Raw genomic sequence first — 25,728 nt, forward strand, 5'->3', positions numbered from 1 at the left:
GTTTATGTCACAGAAATCCTACTTTACAGTCACACTGCAGTCATTGTTAAATTATTTCCTGTTGCATTTATAATAAACATTTGTATTTATTTAGTGTCTTTTTCTGGTTGAAATGAGATATAAATAATCTACCAGACTTTAAAAAAATGTACAAGTTTCCATGTTATTTTATTTGTCTAAAAATAAATGTCCAAGATTCCTTATGTTAAACAAGAAATTATCTAATCTGAAATAACAGGTGGTTTTAGTTTACAGATGAAAGTGTTGTGTGGGCCGCTGAAGAGGAGGTACTGCTGGCCCACCACCACCAGATGGCGCCCTGCTTGAAGTGCGGGCTTCAAGCAGGAGAGGGCGTCATAGCAACCGGGAGTGACAGCTGTCCCTCGTCATCAGCACCAGCTGTCACTCATCCACATCACCACCACCTTAAAGGCCGGACTGCAACTCCACCTCCCCGCCGAGAAATCAGCTACCTTGGAGGTAATTTCTCTGCTGACTTAAAACTGAATAATAGTCTGAACTCTTTTGCAGCCGTTTTCCTGTGGTGTTTCCTTATCTGCTGGATTGGCATTTGGTGTGATTAGCGACGGCTTCGCCTCACATCCCAACCAGATAAGTGGTTAAACAGGAGCTGCACGAGTGTGTGATTGGAGGTGGAGGTGCTCCCTACCAAAAGAACACAGACTGTGGGATTACTGAGTGTGCGTACTCACACTCACCTGTGCTGTTTTTGTTCTCTGCCAGCAGTGCCAGGTCTGACAGCTGGAGACGGTGGCCACCTGGGGACTCAGGACTTGGCGGCTCCGGTGTTCTTCAGATCCGTTGGCGGTGAGGGCCGTGTGGGATCTGGCTCAGTTCTGGACGGGCGTCTCCTATCCTCAAGCCTGCCCACACGTCACCCAACGTGTAATTGACTGTAGTTCCAAACTTGTTGTTGTCTGTATTCCGTTGTGCACAATTTACAACATTAAATTGTTACTGTTTGGCTTATCCATTGCCGTTCATTTACGCCCGCTGTTGTGGGTCCGTGTTCCTACACTTTCACAACAGAAAGGTTTCTAAAGAACCATTTATTGATTTATTTAGCTATTTTAATTACAAGTGTTCTAAACTTTTTTAACAGTAATCAGAAATTTTGAGGTAACAACAAAAAAACATTTCCAATGATTTTTCTTCAGAAAACTGCTCTATAAATGAGCAGTCCTGTCACACGTTAATGTTTTGTACACATCAGTCGTTTCCACCGATCTATTTTGTAGAGATCAGTGATTTCTGAAGAGAGCTGGCTCAAAGATGGCTCAGCTGCTTTCGAGTCGAATGCTCTGAGAAGAGCACACAAAGACAAAGTCGCTGAAGTGAAAGCCCTTGAGGCTGAGATTAGCGCAAAAGGAGAGGAGCTGAGATATATGGTTGTATAGCGCCTTTTGAAAATTTAACTTTTTTCCGGTTGGTCAATGTTGTTTATTGTATTGTATATGTTGTGTATTATCAATCTTGTTTTCTGCTTTCGGTGTACTTTGACATGTTTGAAACCAATACAAAATGACATGGTTTTGAGAATCAAAATGTGATTGTCCTTTTTTGGGGGTGGGTGGGGGGGGGGGGGGGGGGGGGGTCTTGAGGTTGGTCTAAAATTTTTCTCATAATGGTCTAAAAAGGTCTAAAAAAAAAAGGTCTAAAATTTAACTTGGTGATTCCTGCAAGAACCCTGTACATAGCGGCGTATCAATCAGGAAGCGACCCGTCACACTGTTATAGCACGTACACGTGATGACGTAGTTTGAAATAATATAATGGAAATTATTTTGGCTTCTTTCATTAATGATGATGATTCTTGCTAAAACTGAAACTAAAACCCCGGTCACACGGCACTAATGAAGGACAACGAAGCCCAAACGAAACAAGAAATCTGGAGTTTCGTTGATTTTCAGAGGCATTGTTTCACCTTCATTCAGCTTTGTTCCTGCAGCTGGCACTTTGTCAGAATTGTTAAACTGTTGAAAAATTTGAACTAATAGCGCCGACAACCTCAATTTGTCCGTATCTTGTTTTGCTTTCGTCCTTGACTGTTCCTTACTGTTCGCTTAGTTTTCATAAAGTTTGCATTTCGTTTGACTTTTGTCCAACTTTGTTCAACCTCCCAAGGCCAACGTATTGAACGAAGGTTGATGAACGTGACAATATCTGAATGAATTAATAACTAAGGCTTCGAAGAGCTGAATGAAACATCTTTGTATCGATAATGAATCATTCGTCTTTGGGATGAAAAACCAACTTTTTCATACAGAAACAATAGCATTAAGAACGTTTTATCAACTACTTTAACTGTTTCCGCACGTTTCAATCATTTATGGCTGGCCTGCATGTGCGTTTCATCGGGAATAGCCCTCGCCTGAAACGGACAGTCGTCTATGGATGCCATGGACTCATCAAAGGTACACGTCAGGACAAGTACTTCACAGATAAAGTGTACAACAAGGCACAGACACACTGCGAGAACGCAGAATGTCAACATCATCATGAGTGTTTTGTTTTTATTCCATTTAAAGCGTCAAGGTCGACGTTCGCTTTGTTTTTCTTTCGTTATCCTTCTTCCAACTATCATCGGGTGACCGGGGCATAAGGATAATTCTGGGGTTCAGTGCATCCACATATGAAATTGGTGGAACTTGGTCGAAGGACCTGGGAGCAGGAGGGGAACAATCAGGCAGACAGACGGACAACGTGTAACTTATTTTGCTCTCTGATTTTCTGATCTTTAAATGGCTGTTGGGTTGTCTTTGGCTTTTGAATGCTGACTTTTATGTTTCAATCTGTAGCTTGAGGGGACATGGACAAACGGAGTGCAAGTTTTACAATGAGCTGGCAAGAATTTTAGTGAAGGGGCCGCCCTCAATGGTCGATTTGGATGATATGCCTGAAGACTTTTCTGCCAACCTCCATCAAGATGCAGGTACGCCCAGATGGTGTTTGTGGCGATCAGGCTACCGGCACAGGCAACCTGCTGTCATGTTTCCACCTTTCCTTTCTGCATGACATCACCCTGCCATCTATAGATCTTTATCTTTAGATTAAAAAAATAAAATTTTATTTTGCATAATGTGACAGATTTATTTCCTGGTTTCTTCATTCTATAACAGCTTTTTTTGTGTGTTTTTATTTTCAGAGGCTGCTGTGAGTCTTCTGGAGGACAGGAAGAAAGTCTCGTGGTCAGACAAAGAGACGATCATCCTCCTGGAACACTGGGGAGACCCTCAGGTAGAACACAATAACTCTCCTCCTCTCGTTCCACCAAATAAAAAACAAATAGTTATGGTTACAGCTTTCGATGGATATTTTTAAAGGTGTAGTTCCTTTAGATTTCAGTGGTATGTTGCAAAATTACTGTTACACAAATGCACTGCTGATGCAGTATTTATTTTGGGGGGATTTTTTGAGAAATGTAATGAGTTCAGTCTGTGAAATCTTGAAAAAGGAAGCACAGATGCTCATGCGCAAGCTTCATGTTGCACTCATTGGAAACTGGGAACTCTGGAATTTCTAACTTGCAACTAGAAAAATGTAGAATCAAATAAAGTAAAGTAAAGTAGTGTGTAGCTGACACAGCAGACCTGTGTGAGTGTCGTCCGACTTGTCCAGCAGATATCCAGCAAAACCTTCATGTGAATTTTGCCCAGATTTAATCTGGAGTTCTTCCCAAACAGATGTCTCTTGGCCTATGTTTATTGGCTGCATCCATCACTGTCTTTCTGTTAAATGGAATTGATAAGAACAGTAATGCACTGCAGAGCTGTTCATTTGTCAGGCATATACATTGGATTGGCTTTAATTAAAAATAGAAGTACGAGGGTAGGCTGAAAAGTTCTAAGGCTCATTATAATGCAGTTAATGCATTACTCCTTCATGGGGAGCCTTAGAACTTTTCAGCCTACCCTCGTATTGGATCAGCACTCTGTATCAATAAATACTCTGACTCTAATCAGGAGCAAACAAATTTGATTGGGATATCAGTTGTTGCTGTATTTTTACCTGTTTGGGTCAAAATTCTAAAGTTTCCAGTCAAGACAAATTTTGCCACCGGATGGCAAAACATGTAATGGCGATTAACTATTGTGAATACTATGTACCAGACTTATTGTTGCACTTTTGATATAAATGTCACGTTTAGGTCCAGCAGAACCTGAGAAACGGCTCACACAATGGCCACGTTTTCTCAGAGATATCAGAGAAACTCGCTGCTAGCGGCTACTCACGCAGCCCCGATCAGTGCTACACCCGGATCAAACGGCTGAAGACCATCTATCGCCAGTGTCGGGACAGCTCGAGGTAAACGCAGTGTTAGCGCCCACTGAAGTTCACATTTGTCGTGTTCATAGTGTTTATGCCATTTTTGAAACCTGTTTTCTTGTTTTCTGCGTGTAGCTTGTCTGGAAATGACAGAGTCGAATTTAAATTCTATGATCTGCTGGAACAAATACTGGAAAAGCAGCCGTCGACGTCTTCGGCTGCGGTGATGGATTCCATTGAAATATCCGAAGATTCCAATGATGAGTCAGTGACTGAAACAGGTAAAAACATCCTCACGACTTCACACAATCACGTTTCTCTTCAAATACCCAGAAAACCTGTTGGCTAATATCACATACGTGGTGAAAGCTGCGCTAACCGCTGAGTGTCTCGTCTTTGCCGTAAGATGGAGAATTTAGCACATCGATGGAGAAACCACCACCGAACTTCTGGTCAGATGAGGAGACCCTGGCGCTCATCGATATCTGGGGCAAGCGAGATGTTCAGCGGGCGCTGAGAGGCTTTGTCCACAACGGGCACGTTTACACCGATATTTCCGAGAGGATGTGTGACCTGGGTTACTCCAAAAGTCCAGAGCAGTGCCGCTCCAAGGTCAGGTTGCTGAAGAAGAACTTTCGCCGGCTCCACAACAGAAAGAAGTAAGATTAGCCTTTCTGTCTCTTTGTTTGTGTTTATGAACAGATGACTCATGTTTGTGATTTTCACTCCTTCTAGACGCGGCAAAAAAGTAGAGTACAGGTTCTACAATCAGCTGGAAGAAATCCTGGGGCAGACGTCCAGTTATGTGGACGACGAAAGAGACGAACATGCAGATGAAAAAGAGGAACAGGCAGACCAGGATACCGGTACACATTATTCCACATGTTCAATCAATCAAAATCCATTAAAAAAAAATCTAACAGGTGGAACATTCAAATGGCTATTGTGAGGAATTGGTTAGAGATGGTTGCCAATTGGTCACATGGCCTTTAACCTTGAAAAGTCACAATCTCGATCGTATGTAAACAGACAGGTCGGAGCATATATGGATTAAACTTGGTGGAAGTGTTGTGATGCAGTGGTTGAGTTGTGGACAGAATTGGGCCACACAGATCTCTGTATGACAGTATCACTCATTCCTATAGTATTACTGTTATCAAGGTCTGCTTGAGGATTCTTCCTGCAATCAAAAAATACCTGACGGAGTCTTTCCTCACCAGTGTTGCCCTTGTTCTTGCTCAGGGGCTGGGTAATGTTCGACCTTACAAATATAAACCAAACTTGTGTGGGATCACTTATGACAGATAAGATCTGTGAGATTTTCGACTTTATAGCTTCAGATGGTATTGTAATTTGACAACTCTAATCATTATATGTTACTGTTTTGCAAGGAAGCAGATTACATTAGATGAGATTTATTGTCATTGTCATTACACATGTGCAACAACAAAATTACGTTTACACACCAGTTACCTCAGACATGATACAGCAATTAATCCACATTTATTACTTGTTTACCATAATAATGGCACACATCAGATTTAAAGACAACACATATACATTTGATAGTGTTTATGTGCACTAAACTTGAAGCAGTCTGTCATTTGAATTGAGGCAAGTGGGTGAAGGCCGCAGCAAGAGGGGCCCGCGCCGCCCAGCTTGGGCAGTTGAAGGCTGCAGCTGTAAAAAAAAAAAAAATCGCGCTGCCTCCAGGGTGGCAGGGAGGAAGCCAGGGTGAAGGGAGTGGTGAGACACAGGGGGTGGGGTAATAGGGATGGAGGGAGAGAGACGTGTCGTGCAGATGAGTTAAGTTTCTGTCAGTTTCTGTCTGTTTGTGTGTAAAGGCTGATGTTGCTAGGCAACAGCAGGCGGGGGGGGGGGGGTAGATAGATGAGAAGGTGGAGCTGAATTCCTTCACCAAGGCCGTAGAGCCTTCTGGGGGAACAGCAGGGTATTTGGCCTTCCTTCAGGAGCCAATAAGGCTGTTGATGTTGGGGGGAGATACAGAATTCCATTTACTGCACCTCTAGAGTCCAAATTTATGAAGAATATTCTCTGGTCCTCAGCAGCACATTCCTTTGCAGTGCAGCAATATGCTCCAGATGGTATCCATTTTGCGTTTGAGTTCAAGAATTCACGCAGTCTGAGATTTCACAGCATTGCCCAACTCATTAATCGTGACGGACAGATGAGGGGACGAGATTCTGGAAGCAGCCGTCTTGCTAATATTCCTGTGGGTCAGGGCAGCGCCCAAACCAATCGGCGCCAAACCTCCCACCATAAAAGTGAATAGAAATAAATCCTCAACGTCTTCCACAGAGAGTGGAGCCAAGCATGTCACACTCCATTCTCTCAGGCGTCAAGAGCATAGCCGGCTGGGTAGGTTCCATCAGGGCACACAGGGTTCCCCAGCCCTGATTTCCTTGTCGAAAAAAAAATGGTGTCAATAGTGTTGAGAAATCATCTGATCAATTCCATGGTTAATCCAAATCTTAATTTGAAGAATACACAGTCTGGTAAAGCTGGGACTTTGAAGGTCGGAGCAGAAATAAAGAACAGACAGGAGGAGATGAAAGGGGAGGAATGTAACCGTCCTTGCTGGAGTCCCAAGAAGAACAGACCTGGAATAGCAAGATTTACAGCTGCAACAAACACTGAGACTGATTCTTGATGCTTGGAGTGAGGATGGAAATAGCTCATGATCATCACAAAGGATGACTGATGGGTTCATTGAGATTTGTGTTAAAGTATTGGCATATTTGCTCATCACCGGTTCTTCTGTATTTGATGCTGTAATTATCCTACCATATTAGTCGCTAAAATAGCTTGTTTGCTTGAGGATTAAGCATGACTATGGTGGCTGTTAATGGCCACAACACTTCCAAATTAAGGCAAAAGCAAAAAAAAACACAATTGCTAACTTCTTCATCAGTTCAACAGCAGGTAGTTGCTTCAAAAAAATGCCTTGTAAAATGAAAAAAAAAGATAATTTGCAAACAAAGAGAGCATGTATCTGTTTCTGCACAGAAACGCTTTGCAAAGCTCCACAACACGACAGACAGCAGACGGGGCAGAGCCAAGTTGAATGAACATTCCATCTTTCGCTGAATGATATATTCTTTCCATTACACGAATGAACAAGCATTCATTATTTGTTTTATATAACGCTTAAAATAGATCCTTGTCATTTGATATTTTATTCATTCATAAACAAGAGAAAAGGGACTTACATTTTGGTGCGGGTCACTGGTCCTTTGTGGTCAAGAGGTTCCAAACTTTAAATAGCGATCCACGCCGATCCAAAATTGTTCTCAGTCAACTAGCAAATACAGTCAGATCCTGCACGGCTGGACTTTAGGTGGATCTGAAAAACAGATGAAAATGCAAATTCATCACCAGAGGGAAACCTGATAAAGAGGCGTTGAAGCACATCGATATGTTACCTTAAAGCAAGAGTGTGATGAATTTAGCGTCATCTGGTGGTGAGGTTGCAGATTGCATTGTGCTGAAGCCAGTCACAAGTTTGTTTTCCGTCATATTTTCAGATCTATGGTAACGGGGATTCATGATCACTTAAGGTGCCTTGATACTTGCATGCATTTTGGCTCCGCGCTCTTGCGCACTTCATCATGACAGTGCCACCTGCTGTGTTCCCAGCTGGATGCCACGCTTTGTGCCGCTTAGACGCTTCATATATAAAATAATTATTTTGTAGCGGATTAATTATTTTCTCTGAGTTTGGCCGATGAAAACACCTCTGATCTCTTCCGGAATCACCGAGGACTGCTTTTGGCAGCAGCGCTCTCTCTCTCTCTCTCTCCCTCCCTCCCCTGCACTTCATAAAGTCGAGAACACATTTGGAATAGTTTCAAAGTTGTTCTCAGTCAACTAGCAAATACAGTCAGATCGTTCAAAAACAATCCTGACAATGTAGTCCGTAGCTGATGCCGTGTATTGACTTGTTCATGTACAGACTGCTGTCTGCTTTTCTTCGTCCAGCAAAAAATCACAACAGAAATTTGTCGAGCTTTTCATCTGACAGCACTTCTACTTCAGCTACAGACTTCCCAGCGAATACTGCAGATGCCTCCAGACTGCTTACGGCGTACTGATAATAAGTCCAAATCGTCATCTGTCACCAAAACAAATCCTGCCATGTCTGTTTTTTAGCTAAGCGCCGTCACCGCTAGTGTGACCACACCCAGTGGTTGAGGCGTGCAATACCACAAAACATATAGTACCAAAATTGCACGGTAAATCGAACACAATGGCAAATGGTACGAATAATCCGTGTCACGTGACATACAAACCACCAATCAAATGACAAGGATCTATTTAGGCGTTATATAATTATGCATGCTGCAGATTGTTTGTATTCTGTATGTTTACCAGCATTTCTCAATCTGCAGGGTGTTTTTTTTTATGCAACTACCTGTTGTTGAATTGATGCTTTTAATTTTATTTGTTGTTTATTTGTTGTTTTTTTTGCACAATAAAACCCCCCACTGATTTAACACTGTAAAAAATTACATTGTCTCACATTAATTTTAGGGGCGTGACCTGAGATGATGTCACCAAAATTCATATTCCTCACAGTTTGAGGTTTCTGAGTGCTTATCAGAGGCAGGTGAAATCATGCTGATTTCCCCATGTTTATGATTTAATTTCTTTCGGCATATAGCACCAAAAATAAAACGAAATACATCAATATTTTCATAATTCTTTATTTATTTAGAATAGTCTGCACTTTAAGATGAGTCGGCTCACAAAATCTATTAAGTTTACCTCACCTTTTGTTTTAAGAGTGTATTTGTAACATTATAGACTGAGGTGTTGATGACACGTTGCCACGGTTGTCCACCTGACGCAGGTGCAGGTACCGTGGTGTTCACACCGTGGACGGAGCAGGAGACGGTGGCGCTCATTGAGGTGTGGGCCGCAGATGATATCCAGCACAGCCTGAAGACTTGCATCCGCAACAGCCACATATTCGCCGACATAGCAGAGAAGTTATCCACCGCAGGGTACAGGAGGACGGCGGAGCAGTGCCACACCCGCATCCAAGGGTTGAAGAAAACCTACAGACGTTTTTGCAACAACCAGAGGTAGGTGTGTCCTTGTGATTTGTGGGTGTTTTTAAGTCAACTCTTCGTTAAAGAGGCTTCGGAATCTCACTCATCAGTAACGGATTCTTGCAGAAGTGGAGGACGACCCGCTGCATTTCGATACTTCCACCTCTTGGCTCCAGTGCTCAGCGACCTCTCCCTCTACGCCGACGTGGAGAACTTTTCTACAGACTCCTCTCTTCAACCTTTAATGGACAACGATATTGACATGTGTACGTTTGCTAAATGTTCTAATCGGCCTAAATAGTTGCATTTGTTTTAGTTACAGCCTATAGTTCAAAGGTCAACTCCCAGAAATCCAGCTGCCTTTCTCCTTTTAGATGAGCAGGCCTCGACCAGCTCCCTGCAGGCCGACCTGAGCCGGAAGATGCCCTGGTCGGATCACGAGACTCGGGTTCTGCTGGAAATCTGGGGTGAAGACGACGTCCAGCTTACGCTGAAAGGCTGCCTGAGAAACCGCCACGTTTTTCAGTACATCGCCGAAAAGATGAGCGCCCACGGATTCAGCAGGACGTCGGAGCAGTGCTACACCCGCATAAAACGCCTTAAATTCGGCTTCCTCCACGAAAAGTCAGTTTGATTATTTTTTTATTATTTGTGTGTGTGTGTGTGTGTGTGTGTGTGTGTGTGTGTGTGTGTGTGTGTGTGTGTGTGTGTGTGTGTGTGTGTGTGTGTGTGTGTGTGTGTACGAGGAAATATCCTGCCTCTGTTTTTTTATTAGTGCTTCCTTCCACAATAAGTTACAGTAGGATTTATTAAAATTTACATTGGAGAAAATGTAATACAAAATGCTGAATCTGTTCAAATGTTGGACATACGTATCCTGGGCTCAGTACTGTTAAAATTTTAGGTGAATCTCGCTTATTTATTTAAACTTTGTTAGTTGCTCTGGTTCACCACAGAGGATCCAGTAGAGATCCCCACTGAAATCCAGCACAAGGTTGACCCAGGATCCCCTTCCTGACTCAGCTCCAGTTGTACATGCAGCTCCTAGTGTTCCGAAGTGGTCTCTTTGCCAAGTACTAATCAGGACCTAGTCTGCTTAACATCTGAAATCTGATGCATTCAGGTGTGCACAAAGCTGCACGGCTGGACTTTAGGTGGATCTGAAAAACAGATGAAAATGCAAATTCATAACCAGAGGGAAACCTGATAAAGAGGCGTTGAAGCACATCGATATGTTACCTTAAAGCAAGAGTGTGATGAATTTAGCGTCATCTGGTGGTGAGGTTGCAGATTGCATTGTGCTGAAGCCAGTCACAAGTTTGTTTTCCGTCATATTTTCAGATCTATGGTAACGGGGATTCATGATCACTTAAGGTGCCTTGATACTTGCATGCATTTTGGCTCCGCGCTCTTGCGCACTTCATCGTGACAGTGCCACCTGCTGTGTTCCCAGCTGGATGCCACGCTTTGTGCCGCTTAGACGCTTCATATATAAAATAATTATTTTGTAGCGGATTAATTATTTTCTCTGAGTTTGGCCGATGAAAACACCTCTGATCTCTTCCGGAATCACCGAGGACTGCTTTTGGCAGCAGCGCTCTCTCTCTCTCTCCCTCCCTCCCCTGCACTTCATGAAGTCGAGAACACATTTGGAATAGTTTCAAAGGTAATTATTTGTAATGTTTATATTGCAACAGCTTGGTAAAACAGTTGCATGTTCATTCTTTCTCATGAGCAGCTGTAAAATTATGTTTATTATAGATTTATCATCTTGTTATAATCGTTCAGATGAGCTGCGCTGTGATGCGGTGCGCTGACGCACTCACTCTGTGTTTTGAATTGTTTGTGCAATGTTCACGTGATGTTCACATAATGAATGCGTGGCAGAGATTTAGAAATTTTCTGTGCGCACTTGCACGAAGCCGCGCGCAGTTTACAATGAATTTACTCTCTTGCGTGGCAGATTGCATGCAAGTACGCAGATCAAATTCGTGCAAGTGTCAAGGCACTTTTCCCTACTCGTGTGATAAGCCACATGTATGCACGGGTCGCCATTTTACAAAAAAAGTTATGTTTTTCAAACTCGTTAGCCTGCATTAGCAAACAGTAGACGGTGTGCAGGGGAGCAGCCAGTGATTCTTCTTCTTTGTTCTTTATTTTTCTAGCCACACTTCAAAGTATGTCCCTTTTGGGTTCCTGTATCAACATGATGGTCTCCGCAAAGGCATTGATTTGCTACTGCAGGCAATTATGCATGAATGTTCAGATGGTTATGGATGCTATTTATGAAATACAAGAATTGTTGGGTGTTAGATTTCAAACATTATGTTTCTCTCCTTGTACATGTGGATCTGCATCACTAAGGTCATACGAAAACTTAAGGATCCATACCGGATCTGCTAAAGCGACCTTGAGCAAAAAGGGAGTAGCCAAAATAAATAAATTATGGATATTGAAGTTGTGGAAATTGCTGCCTGTGATGATTACAAGGTTTAGAATGTTTGGTGTGATGATGTTTGCTTCAGACTGACTGTTTTTTGTTTTTTTTTGTTTTTTTTTCCTTCAGGGAGGATTTTAGATTCTTCAGAGAGATGGAAGGAATCTTTAGGAAGGGGTTGGCTGTGGCCGGATCAGTTGCAGACGCGTTTGTCGCAGACGAAATGTCCGACTCCTCAATGATGCCAGTGCAGCACCAAGGTGAAACATCACAGCTTTATTTGTTTTACTGTTGTATAGGTGACACATTAAGACTGAATATGCAGCAGAAAAAGTGTGATGTCTGTGAGTTGTCAGGGTTTTAAACACATAAACTACACGGTTCATCCTGATTTTTTGAAATGCATTCCAAGAATGGGGAGAAGTATTATGGGAAATGTAGTGGGGAAATGTTTTGGGTTTTAATGCAAAGATTCTAAAGGCTCACCGCGATGAATGATGCATCACATTGTTCATGTTAAACGCTGAACTAAATTTAACATACATTACTTTAAGGTAACATGCAGATCCCCCTTGGACTTGCTGTGGCGACCCTGAGTATAAACAAGGGAGCAGCCGAAAGAGTTTATGTTTTACCTTAAGGCCTCTGTCTAGAGATTTATCCACAAAACAGGCTTTCTTTGTCTGCTTGGTTTACAAAAATTGTTCTCATACTGATTTGTGTGAGAAAAATGAGGTGAAGTATAACTAGTAAGTAAGTAAGTCCCTTCGGCTGCTCCCTTGTTTTCACTCTGAGTTGCCACAGCAATGTTGATTTGGCACAACTTTTACACCTGATGCCCTTCACATTACATGACGAAATGTGGCAGGGGTAGAGTTTAAACCAGGAAGCTTCAGCACTGAAACTTAATGCACTAACCTCTTGGCCACAGGTGAAGTATGACTAACATTATAAAAATCTGAAAATCCTACAATCTATTTCATGAACCCTATTTTCAGGACAATATGTTGCACTGTATTTTGACTATATGAGGATTAGTCTCATATGTTCAAAATTGTGTCATGAAAAAAAAAAAAAAAACCGCAAACACTACTTTCTGTCACCACTGAACAGATGCAAGCATTAAGAAGCTAAACATCTTTACCTCACTAAATGTAAATAAACCTTTTAATTGTTTATGCAGTATTAAAACATTATAGTTAACTTATCCTTACCTTAGCCTAGCCGTCCTCCTTATTGCATCTCTGGCTGTCCCACAAAGTACAAACAAGTGAAGCATCAAGTAGTGTGAACATTATGCCCTCTATTATAATAAACATCATAATCTTTCAGTTTGAGATCATGATTTATTCATTTCACTCATTCACTAAGACCCAGCACATTCTCCTCATTTAGATCTTTCTTCTTCTTGTTTTATGGAAGATAGCATCCAGCTTAGTGGTACATTACTGCCACCTTCTCCCTCTGTCTCTGCCAACATAATGTTATTATTTGCAGAAAAAAATAGTCATAGTTTTGGTTTTCAGCTCAGTCATGTTTAAGCACATTTGAGTAAATGAGCGCACTCTTGTAGAACAAGGTCTTACTCTTAGAGTTGACTTTAATAGATTTACATTACCTAAAATAAAAGGACAGAATCTCACTGGCTTTTACTAATCATTACCCTACATGCTTTGTGTGGATTCAATTTTTATTATTCCAGAAGCTTCACTCTGTTAGTTCCCTCAGGTAACCATTGGGCAGCGGACAACTCCAAGGTGACCTGGAGTGATGGAGAGACCAAGCTCCTCCTGGACATTTGGGGCAGTGAAGAGATCCAGGAGAACTTGAAGAGTTGTGCCAAGAACAAACACATCTTCTCCCAGATCTCAGAGGCTATGGTCAACCAGGGCTTCCTGCGCACCCCTGAACAGTGTCAGACCAGGATTAAGAGGCTGAGAACCAACTTCCGCCACTTCCTGGAAGGCAGAAAGTAAGAATTACTTCATAATGGCTGGTATCTAGACACCAGGGTTTTAGGCAGCGAGCCATCCATGGCTGCAAGGAGGGAGGGGGAGGGGTATGAGCCGCTCTAGTCAGTGCAGAGAGAGCGTGCAGAGCAGAGGGTGAAGCAGCATGTTAAGAAAACAAACAAAACTGTGGCGCTGCCTTTATTTCTCCCTTCACGGTTCTGACGATACGTCCTGTTCACACCGTGTGCGCATGTCGGTGACAGTTATACTGAATTTATGACATGAAATAAACAGTCAAAATTCCTTTTAAAAATTAGAATATATGAATGAACTGAATAAAAATCACACACACTTGTGTTTACAAAAAAATCGGATGTGGAGAAACTCTGCAGCAATCTTCAGAAGCAGAAATCACATAAAGCAGGTGAGAACTCTGAACTTTAATAGCCTGTTATTTTCCAAAAGTATTTATTTTAGATCTTGAGCTTAATGTAGTTGTTTTATGTTCAAGTACAAAAAGTGACTGAGGAGGAGAAAAAAAACAGGAAATGAACTCAAGTCAGAATAAAAATACAGCTGCTGATTTTATGTATTTGTCAAGTTATTAGGCTGCAGCTATACGAGATCTATTAGAAAAGTATCCGACCTTATTATTTTTTTCAAAAACTAAATGGATTTGAATCACGTGTGATTGCGTCAGACAAGCTTGAACCCTCGTGCGCATGCGTGAGTTTTTTTCACGCCTGTCGGTTGTGTCATTTGCCTGTGGGCAGGCTTTGAGTGAGCACTGGTCCACCCCTCCCGTCGGAATTCCTTTGTCTGAGAACTTCCTGAGAGACTGGCGCTTTGCTTGATCAAAATCTTTTCAGAAACTGTAAGGCACATCCAAGTGGACACCATTTGAGAAATTCAGACGATTTTCGGTGAAAATTTTAACGGCTGATGAGAGATTAAGGAGTGTTACTATCGCTTTAAGGACAGCCCACGACGCGGGACGGTGCGCCGCGCCCCGAGCCACCGTCGTCAGCCTGTTTCGAGCTGAAAACTTCCAAATTTAAGCCTCTGTTGACCCAGGACGTCGTGAGAGCGCAGAGAAGTTTCAGAAGAGGTCGGGATCAGCAGTTTATCCGGACATTCCACTGTTAAAGGAGATTTTGTAATGAAAGACGTTCGGACGGATTCGCGTGTCGGCACCCAGCCGCTCATGGCACGGCGCCACAGCAAAACACCTCCGTTGGAAGTCTCACAGGACAAGTTTGAACATGCCCAGCTGTTAAACAATTTCTCGGATACTCACTCGACTGAAAGCCATCGAAAACCGCCTGAATCTTACGAATGGTTATCAACACGGAGGTGTTTTTCTGTGGTGCCATGCGATGTGTAAAATGAAGATAAAAATAAAAATGTTGCACTCTTCCCAGTTTTTCCATTCAAACCTACAGAAACGAAACTTTATCCGTGTTGTGTCTTGGTGGCTTCCCTCACTTGTCTTCTTCCAGCATGGTCATGTAGTTTTTGAGAACTACCTACCTGACACAGATTTACCACAAAGTACCACACTGTTTGTATTTCTGAATGATTGATATAAATGAAGCCTAGGAAATATTCAGTGACTTGGAAATGTTCTTGTTCTTGACATTTCTCAAGAAAAATGGCTGTAAAAATGATGTAAAAGTGTAAAAATGCACTGTAAAAGTGCTTTTACTTATTTTTTGGTGGTTTTTGTGATATTTTGGAAGTGGGGAAATGCGCTCCGTCTTTAAAACGGTTCATGTACTCATGGGTACTTTTCATGGAGGCCACCCCCCGTGGGTTGGGTGTGCACAATTCTGGTCGGAGCCTAAAGTTTTGGACACCTAAAAGTTCCAATTCTGCCTAAAACTATGCTAGACACATGATGGTTAAGTCTTGGATCTTGAGTGTTAATTTTGTCAGACGAGACGAAATGTATTCTTCAACAACCATTTTTTCTTTCATGACAAAAACGAGACGATGACGACACTACGTTGACATCACATTAAAGTTACTATATGTCAGAGGTGGGACGAAGTCACTGTCAAGTCATCAATCTGTAAGTCCCAAGTCAAGTCTCAAGTTAGCTTGCAAACAATTGGTGGTCATTATGACTTGAGACTTGACTTGGGACATGCTGATTCTTGACTTGAGAGTGACTTGATGGTGACTTTGTTCCACCTCTAGTATATGTTAGTTTACATTTACACTGTTTCCCAGTGTTAAAGTGTCTGATCAGCTCTCTGAGGCTCAGATTAAAGATACTGTGTGTAGATTTTTGAACACAGCAGCAAACACTACATCCATCTAATATCAATTTGTTTTTAACATAATTCATGTCTAATATATAAGAAATGAAACAATGAAATATAACAAAATCATGAAATATGAAGTGTGCATCATATGTAAATTAAATTGGCTCAAATTGTGGCTTTTACATTAGATAAAAAAATTACAAATCTTAAATTATTTTATTTTTTTCTGCTTTGCTTTAACAAATTTCCAGCCAGTTCTGAATGTGCAAATAAAATAACTAGATCCAACAGATGTTTAATTTCAAAAGACCTGCATCCCTACTGCGTTGTGGATTTACAAAAAAACAAATGTCTATCTGACGGGAAGCCTTGCGGATTTAGAATATTGAGAAAAACACCACAAGCCTTCAATAATTTAACAAGTGTGTTTTGTCAGGTAGTGATAACATTTGTTATTTCAGATGTGTGAAACACTGTATTGACTGAAATGTAATCAGAAATCTGTTTTGTTTTTGTTTTTATCAAAAAGGCTGAAATTTCTAGACTGAAACGATACTAAAATACATTGAGTTCTCTTTAGACTAAACTAGACTAAAGTTAACAGACTTTTAGTTGACTAAAACTAAAAAAGACATTTGATATTTAAAGACCTCTGACGCTTTCATGTGTCAAACCAGAAAATAAGATGCGACGATAATCAAAATGAAACGGCATGAATAAATGTTTCTGCATTCGCCATAGACCAACTAGGTCAAACTGCCCTTGATTCTGGTTGGCAGTCATCCAGACCATTCCCATCTCCTGAAAGTCACCATCTATCTGCCACAGCCAGGTGATATGTGGGTATCACCTTGGCCTTTTCCACTTGCTGGGGTCCTCAACACTGAAGCAGCTGTACACTGGATAAAGCTGAAGGAAGAACGCCACATGATGCCGTAATGTTGTAGCTGATGTTTCTTTACAGTTCAAGTAGGTTGCCTTGTCCATGTTTCCCCAAGTAGCCGTTCATTTGACACAAAGCCATTCCAGTGGTACTCAAGAACACCCAGCACCAACGGCATCAAGTCGTCGGCTTAGATCACTCAAGAAGCACCAGGACCCTAAAGATTTGGATCTTTGTTCTGCAGATGTATCAGCATCACCCAACACCTCTGTTCAGCCACCACACGACTCCATAAGGTTTTCCCAGGCATTGCCCAGTCTTATCAGCCAAGGACTCACTCATGACCGTCACTGCTCATGTTGCTAAGGCTGAATCCAGGAAGTCATTGAAAGCCCGAAGAATCTTGGTATTGATCCGGGACAGCTGCAAACACAGACACTCCGGCTCCTCACTCAGCTTCTCGGGTTCCACAGTCAGGGCATCCATCGATTCTGCAAAGATCACAGCATCATCCGGTGAAGTCAAGGTCAGTAAACCTTTAATCACTGACAAAGTTACCCAACTTCCTGGACTCCATGAGCGGACCCAACACACAGTCCATGCGAGCATTTATAAGAGTCGGCGCCAGAACGCATCCCTTAAGAATGGCAGAATTCACAGAGAGGACGTCAAAGACTCTGCTTCTGCTCTTTGCAGCACTCACAGTCCCTGTGTATTGGACGATTATCTTGTCTCACAACTTGTAGGGGTGCCCACAAATTTTCAGGATGTCCCAGAGACCCAGGATGCGGTCGATATTTTTGTTGGATGTAAAACCACACTGTTCTAGTCACTGATCAACAAGGACATGGAACTGAATCGTGCTGGCATTTTTATCCATTAAATATGTTTTTTAATAAACTTTGAAGTATCTGGAATGCACCACGTGGGATTTTATTTTTATTCACACATACTTGTTTTCTCTAATGAGTTCTATTGTTTGTTTGTAGAGGAGAAAAGCAGGAGTGCAAGTTCTTTGACCAGCTTTTGCACATCTTTGGTAGCAAGTACATCAATCCTGACACACTGGCTGAGGAGTCCACCGATGATGTGGGTAAGAAGAGCTTCCCCTTCCCCCCAGATTTTGGGCATTTAGAAATAAATTTTAAATATTGCAAACGGCTGGATTTTGGGTGGGCACCTTGTCAAAGGTGTCCATTCCAGTGAGTGCTGTTCTTGCTCTTACTTACTTCATTTACCAATGTGTCATAAGAACTATCTTAAGTATGTGTTGTATTCAGAGTGATGATGCTCATATTGGGATATTATTAAACCCCTTGCAAACAAAAATTTGGTAGGACGTATATAGGAATTTCCCCATCCCTCTGTTTGTGTCTGTCCATGAGTCTTGTAAGCGCAACTCCTCTTGGACCACTTGATGGATTTCAACAAAATTTCTCACATTGGTAGCACACTATGTGAAGGTGTGCATGAAGGAAAATAACTCTGGTCCAGTGTCTTCAAGAGAAGATATTTGGACTTTTGTGTTTAATGAGTGCATCACACTGTGTGATGTTGACTTTGTAAGTGCAACTCCTCGGAGACCACTTGATTGATTTCATCACAATTTTATACATTGTTAGCACACCATGTGAAGGTGTGCATGAAGGAAAATCAAAGGGAGATAATTGGACTTGTTTTTAATACGTCGTCTTTTGCAATTACATTTACAGAGGTTGACAAGTTTGTTTATTTCAGCATTTATCACAGATATGTACCACTGATGTATAACACATGCAAGTAACTAGTGGAGTGGAGTGCTGGGTATTTTGGGAGGTTGATCACATATGTTTCCTATTATAAAGCTAATTTTACATGTATAACCCTTTTTATATATATATTCTATTATATATTATTTCTATTTCATTTGACACTTCTGGAGAAATGTCCCTAGAATTTTTCATTACTCTGAAAATGTTAGAAAGCAGAAAAGGTCTTATTTCCTAATTTGTAATAGTTTGTAGTTGTGTATTCGGTGTATGTTACGTTCTAAAATTTGCTCTCTTCTCATCCAGAGTTGGTAAGTTGTTCATCACCATAGTGGCAAATAAATGGGACGCAGCAACACCAGATGGAAGGATGAGGACCAAGAACATCCAGAGGAGTAAGAGCCTTCCTGGACAAACAGCGGTGGCGTACAGCACCTGTAGATACTTCAGCTCCTTTAGCATCCTGCATCCACTCAGACCGACATCAGGTTGTATCGTGCATGCGTGCGCGCTCGTGTCCTTCCGCCGCGGTGTCTTTGTGATTATTCCAAACAGAGCCATGATAATAATACCCGGCCACTCGGTGGGGATTTGAGGGATGAGAATTGATCCTCGCTCCCAACCTGGTGGGAGTCCCATAAAATGCAGCGCTCCTGCAAAAAAATAAATAAATAAATAAATAAAAATAAGAAAAAAAATGTTTTTATTATTTTCTACTTGAACTTTGAGCAAGTTAAAGCACATTGTTGAAGAAATAAGTGGAAGGCATCTAGCAGTGTGATGTCTGATTTTAGCTCTTTGGTCTCTCTTCAGGTCTTATTTGTTCAGTTTCTGTCTTGGCACATCTGTCTTTTTGTTCTAGAGATTAATGTCGAGGCTGAATTCTAAATGTTATTTCTTGTTTTGCACTCAAAGTCAACCTGGTGTTTACATGTCGAACATATTTATTTAAATTGACATTGAGTATGTATTCTGCAGTTTTACATTGTACTTTGACTAAGTTACACTTATTAAGTACCTTTTATTCAAATGTTTACTGTTTTTTTTCTTATGGAACATTAAATCAAGTTTGAAATGCTTTAAGAGTTATTCTTTGACTATGTAACAACTTAAAAATAATTAGAGAATGGATTTCAGCCTTTACTGTTTTTTTTTCACAAACGTAAATTGTGCTTTTCAGGAGAAATGTAGTCCTTTTGTACACCTTTGCGGCAAACGTTTGTATCCTAAAAATCAAGAAGCATAAAACTCTCAAAATCTAAATATTTATACATTAATACTGTGTGTGCCAAAAAAAATCATGCATTTCTAACATTTGTAAATGCCTTTTTCTTTTTTCTTTTTCTTTTTTTTTTTTTTTTTTTTTTGAATTTTGGGTTTCAAGTAGGAAATGTACCAGAAGCCCTGAAATGCTCACATCGCTCACTAGATGGTGACAAAAGCTGCTCAAATGTGCAGCAAGATCTCTGTGAGAAGTTAACTTTTGGTGAAAATAAGATGGGCTATCAGCCTAAAAAAATCAACTTCTGTTCTGTCCCTTCATCTTATGGGTAACTTACTCGTCTTTAACACCGTGGGAAATCTTTCTTTTGATTTTTGGTTGTTTGTGAGAAACGGCTTTATGGAGTCACAAAGGTTAATATTCTGTGTGCTTTGGTTCCACCAAAGTCCAGTTCCTTCATTAGTGGAGTTTCTGCAGTCTGGCCACATTTATACGAGTTTCCTGTTACACTGGTCTACAGCCAAAATGCTTCTGAAATAAAGATAGTCAAACTTTACTAATTTTGGGCCACTGAGAATGAAAATGTTTGAAATTGTTGATTGGCTGTAGTTTTAAGAAATGCTACTACTGTGCTACTAAGGATTAATATGAAACCCTTTTGCTGATTTTTAAAGTGTTACAAAAAGAGAACAGGTGAAATATTATACAAACAGTCAGAGAAACATAAAAAAATAACTATGTTTATGACTTTTCATGAAACTTCTATCCATCCATCCATCCATTTTCTTCCGCTTTATCCGGAGTCGGGTCGCAGGGGCAGCAGCTCAAGCAAAGCCGCCCAGACCTCCCGATCCACACACACCTCCTCCGGGGGAACCCCAAGGCGTTCCCAAGCCAGCCGAGAGATGTAGTCCCTCCAGCGTGTCCTGGGTCTTCCCCGGGGCCTCCTCCCAGTGGGACGTGCCCGGAACACCTCTCCAGCGAGGCGTCCAGGGGGCATCCGGAAAAGATGCCCAAGCCACCTCAACTGACTCCTTTCGACGTGGAGGAGCAGCAGCTCGACTCCGAGCTCCTCCCGAGTGACCGAGCTCCTCACCCTATCTCTAAGGGAGCGCCCAGCCACCCTGCGGAGGAAACTCATCTCGGCCGCTTGTACTCGCGATCTCGTTCTTTCGGTCATGAGCCAAATCTCATGACCATAGGTGAGGATCAGAACGTAGATCGATCGGTAAATCAAGAGCTTTGCCCCCCTACTCAGCTCTGTCTTCACCACGACGGTCCGATACAGCGACCGCATCACTGCAGATGCTGCACCGATCCGTCTATTGATCTCACGCTCCATCCGTCCCTCACTCGTGAACAAGACCCCGAGATACTTAAACTCCTCCACTTGAGGCAAGGACACTCCACCAACCTGAAGAGGGCAAAGCACCTTTTTCCGGTTGAGAACCATGGCCTCGGATTTGGAGGTGCTGATTTTCATCCCGGACGCTTCACACTCGGCTGCAAGCCGCCCCAGTGCACGCTGAAGGTCCTGATTTGACGAAGCCAACAGAACCACATCGTCCGCAAACAGCAGAGATGAGATTCTGTGGTTCCCAAACCAGACCCCCTCTACACCCTGGCTGCACCTAGAAATTCTGTCCATAAAAATAATGAACAGAACCGGTGACAAAGGGCAGCCCTGGCGGAGGCCAACGTGCACTGGAAACAGGTTTGACTTACTACCGGCAATGCGAACCAAGCTCCTGCTGTGGTCATACAGGGACCGGATAACCCTTAGCAAAGGACTCCGGAACCCGTACTCCCAGAGCACTCCCCACAGGGTGCGCCGAGGGACACGGTCGAATGCCTTCTCCAGATCCACAAAACACATGTGGACTGGTTGGGCAAACTCCCATGAACCCTCGAGCACCCGATGGAGCGTGTAGAGCTGGTCCAGTGTGCCGCGACCAGGACGAAAACCACACTGCTCCTCCTGAATCCAAGGTTCGACCATCGGTTGAATTCTCCTCTCCAGTACTCTGGAATAGACCTTACCGGGGAGGCTGAGGAGTGTGATCCCCCTATAGTTGGAACACACCCTCCGGTCCCCCTTCTTAAACAGAGGGACAACCACCCCGGTCTGCCAATCCAGAGGCACTGTCCCCGATCGCCACGCAGTGTTACAGAGGCGTGTCAGCCAAGACAGCCCTACAACATCCAGAGACTTAAGGTACTCAGGACGGATTTCATCCACCCCAGGAGCCTTGCCACCGAGGAGCTTTCTAACCACCTCGGTGAGTTCGGCCTGGGTAATGGATGAGTCCGCCTCCGAGTCCCCAGTCTCTGCTTCCTCTTCGGAAGACGTGACGATGGGATTGAGGAGATCCTCGAAGTACTCCTTCCACCGCCCGACAACATCCCCAGTCAGGGTCAACAGCTCCCCACCCACACCGTAAACAGTGCTGGTGGAGAGCTGCTTCTGCCTCCTGAGGCGTCGGACGGTTTGCCAGAATCTCTTCGAGGCCGACCGATAGTCCTCCTCCATAGCCTCCCCGAACTCCTCCCAGACCCGAGTTTTTGCCTCTGCGACCGCACGGGCTGCGGCACGCTTGGCCTGCCGGTACCTGTCAGCTGCCTCTGGGGTCCCACCTACCAACAAAGATAAGTAGGACTCCTTCTTCAGCTTGATGGCATCCCTTACTTCCGGTGTCCACCACCGGGTTCGGGGATTGCCGCCGCGACAGGCACCAGAGACCTTGCGACCACAGCTACGAGCAGCTGCATCGACAATGGAGGTGGAGAACATGGTCCACTCGGACTCCATGTCTCCAACCTCCCCCGGGATCTGGGAGAAGCTCTCCCGGAGGTGGGAGTTGAAGACCTCGCTGACAGAGGGTTCCGCCAGTCGTTCCCAGCAGACCCTCACGATACGTTTGGGCCTGCCAGGTCTTACCGGCTTCCTACCCTCCCAGCGGATCCAACTCACCACCAGGTGGTGATCAGTCGACAGCTCTGCCCCTCTCTTCACTCGAGTGTCCGAGACACGTGGCCGGAGGTCAGATGATACGACTACAAAGTCGATCATCGACCTCCAGCTCAGGGTGTCCTGGTGCCACGTGCACTTATGGACACCCTTGTGCTCGAACATGGTGTTCGTGATGGACAAACTGTGACTAGCACAGAAGTCCAACAACTGAACACCACTCGGGTTCAGATCGGGGAGGCCGTGCTTCCCGATCACCCCCATCCAGGTCTCACTGTCGCCGCCCACGTGGGCGTTGAAATCCCCCAGGAGAACAATAGAGTCCCCAGTCGGAGCGCTATCTAGTACACCTCCCAGGGACTCCAGGAAGGTCGGGTACTCTGCACTGCTGCTCGGCCCATAGGCCGAGACAATGGTGAGAGACCTGTCCCCGACCCGAAGGCGTAGGGACGCGACCCTCTCGTTCACTGGAGTGAACTCCAACACTTGGCGACTGAGCTGGGGAGCAATAAGCAATGCGACCCCAGCTCTCCGCCTCTCCCCGTGGGCGACGCCAGAAAAATGAAGCGTCCAGCCCCTCTCCAGGAGTTGGGTTCCAGAGCCCAAGCTGTGCGTGGAGGTGAGCCCGACTATCTCTAGTCGGTATCTCTCAACCTCCCGCACAAGCTCAGGCTCCTTCCCCCCTAGCGAGGTGACATTCCACGTCCCAACAGCCAGAGGCTGTGAGCATGGACCAGGCCGCCGGGCCACCTGCCCTCGACCGCCACCCAATCCTCTCTGTACCCGACCCCCATGGCCCCCTCTGCAGGTGATGAACCCACAGGAGGGCGGGCCCACGTCACTCTTTCGGGCTGAGCCCGGCCGGGCCCCATGGGCTAAGGCCCAACCACCAGGCACGAGCCCCAACCCCAGGCCTGGCTCCAGGGTGGGACCCCGGCTCCGCCATACCGGGCGACGTCACGGTCCTTGATCTTTTACTGGTCATGGAGGTTCTGAACTGCCCTTAGTCTGACCTGTCACCTAGGACCTGTTTGTCTTGGGAGACCCTACAGGGAGCACAAAGCCCCCGACAACATAGCTCCTAGGATCATCCGGGTACGCAAACTCCCCCACCACAATAAGGTGGCAGCTAGAGGGGGAGATGAAACTTCTACTGTTAACACAATATAATTATGTAGACGCAAAATGTAAAACCTTGTATATCTTGGAAACAGTAGCCAATTAGCCATTGTTATTGTCATATTTGAATTCAACGTGCCAAAATCCATAATAAATAGCACATTTTATTTCTGAAGCAAGGAACTTCTACATATTTGTATACTAGTGTTATTTTTCAAATGTACACTTTAGGTTTATCCCACAACAGGTGTATAAAAAGTAAAACTTCAACCGCTTCAGCACCACATGAGGGTGGAGATCAGTGTGGTGGGAAAATACCATCCCCATGACGATGCAGCATCATGATAAACGTGGATTCAAAGGACTGCATCAGTCATGCAGCGCAACCAGGAGATGGCATTGCATGCTCACACAGGTATAGTTTCCAATCACAAAGCACATGTGCTTTACAGATCAAATGGGTTTGAGTGACTTGGAGTCAGCATGGATGCTGGTTTGATGAAGGAAAATGATTCTAGTTCTATGTTTTTGCCAGGGGGTGCTATATCTGGATTTTTGTGTGTGTGTGTGTGTGTGTGTGTGTGTGTGTGTGTGTGTGTGTGTGTGTGTGTGTGTGTGTGTGTGTGTGTGTGTGTGTGTGTGTGTGTGTGTGTGTGTGTGTGTGTGTGTGTGTGTGTGTGTGTGTGTGTGTGTGTATTTAATTGATACATCCTATTATATGGACTTGGTAAGTTAAACTAAATTGGTTTCTTCATGTGATTGGAGAATTTTTAATTTTGACCTCTGTGTAATTCTTCAATTGACCCCTACCTGGCCGCCTATTGAAAATTCAAGTGGCTAGTCGTGTTTTTTTGTTGTTGTTTTTTTGTACAGTAATTCCTAAGGAGTATTCATGCCAACGTTGGTGTTTGTATCACCATTTGCAGGATTGTTTCAGTTATCTGCTGCACTAAAAAAGGCCCCGAACACAGATTACAGAAATATTTATAGACAGTCTGAGACAATGGGTGGACCTGGATTTTCTATGGGCTAGTAGTGATTAAAAAGATTGTCATGTTTAAGCCATGTGCTAACTAGGTCAAAATTGGAAAGATGTAAAAACAGGGCCTTGGGTTGGTGACTGACTGGTGAACCAGTGCCTGCTGTTACGTCTTTTCACACAAAAAGATAATGAAAGACACAAGCTTTTACAAGATGTGTTTTTGGTTCAGATAAATATCTACACAGTGAGTCACTGTGCAGATATCGGGAATATATTGACCCAGTGCAAACTTGCTGGCCGTCATTTCTGACCTCACGTAACCTTTGCAGGAATGTAAAAATATTAACATTGGTTAGAGTATTTGGAATCAATAATATTATATAGCATATGTATTTTAAGGTATATATTAACAAAAGCTTATTTAAACTACAACAGACTATTTCAGTATGTTTCATGTGGGTTCAATCTCATTGTGAAATCGAGGACAACTTTGCAGATCAGCTGGCAAAAGCAGCTCTGAAATCAGAAATACAGATTCCACTTAGTAAATCTGACGTCAAAACAATCGTCAAGACAGAAATTAACAAAGCACGACAAAAGCTATGGGACAGAGAATCTAAGAGTCGGTTTTTACATAAAATTCAGCGGCATGTCGTATCAAGGAGAGATGGAAAAGCAGGGAAGAAGTTATCATACGAATTAATGCTCCACCACACCCAAACACTTGGTGGCGGTAATGCACCGTGATGGTTTGAAAACCGCCAATACACTCGACAAGAAGAAGAAGCGTT

At 43.4% G+C, this 25,728-nt stretch overlaps 1 protein-coding gene across 1 annotated transcript in view; it reads left to right on the forward strand.

Annotated features, from left to right (window-relative positions):
- The window catches only part of zgc:113263 (uncharacterized protein LOC503753 homolog), a 29,958-nt gene extending 10,233 nt beyond the window's left edge, over nt 1-19,725 (forward strand). Inside the window, exons 10-22 of the mRNA XM_034163950.1 lie at nt 2,820-2,953; nt 3,167-3,258; nt 4,169-4,326; nt 4,423-4,568; nt 4,694-4,946; nt 5,023-5,153; nt 9,164-9,392; nt 9,486-9,625; nt 9,734-9,983; nt 11,926-12,056; nt 13,525-13,768; nt 17,888-17,991; nt 18,953-19,725. Of these exons, the coding sequence (XP_034019841.1) occupies nt 2,820-2,953; nt 3,167-3,258; nt 4,169-4,326; nt 4,423-4,568; nt 4,694-4,946; nt 5,023-5,153; nt 9,164-9,392; nt 9,486-9,625; nt 9,734-9,983; nt 11,926-12,056; nt 13,525-13,768; nt 17,888-17,991; nt 18,953-18,978 (2,038 nt within the window). The 3' untranslated portion in view covers nt 18,979-19,725. The remainder of the gene's footprint in view (nt 1-2,819; nt 2,954-3,166; nt 3,259-4,168; nt 4,327-4,422; nt 4,569-4,693; nt 4,947-5,022; nt 5,154-9,163; nt 9,393-9,485; nt 9,626-9,733; nt 9,984-11,925; nt 12,057-13,524; nt 13,769-17,887; nt 17,992-18,952) is intronic.
- Nucleotides 19,726-25,728: the final 6,003 nt, after the last annotated feature.

This window comes from Thalassophryne amazonica, chromosome 22 (assembly GCF_902500255.1).
Source record: "Thalassophryne amazonica chromosome 22, fThaAma1.1, whole genome shotgun sequence".
Lineage (NCBI taxonomy): Eukaryota > Metazoa > Chordata > Actinopteri > Batrachoidiformes > Batrachoididae > Thalassophryne > Thalassophryne amazonica.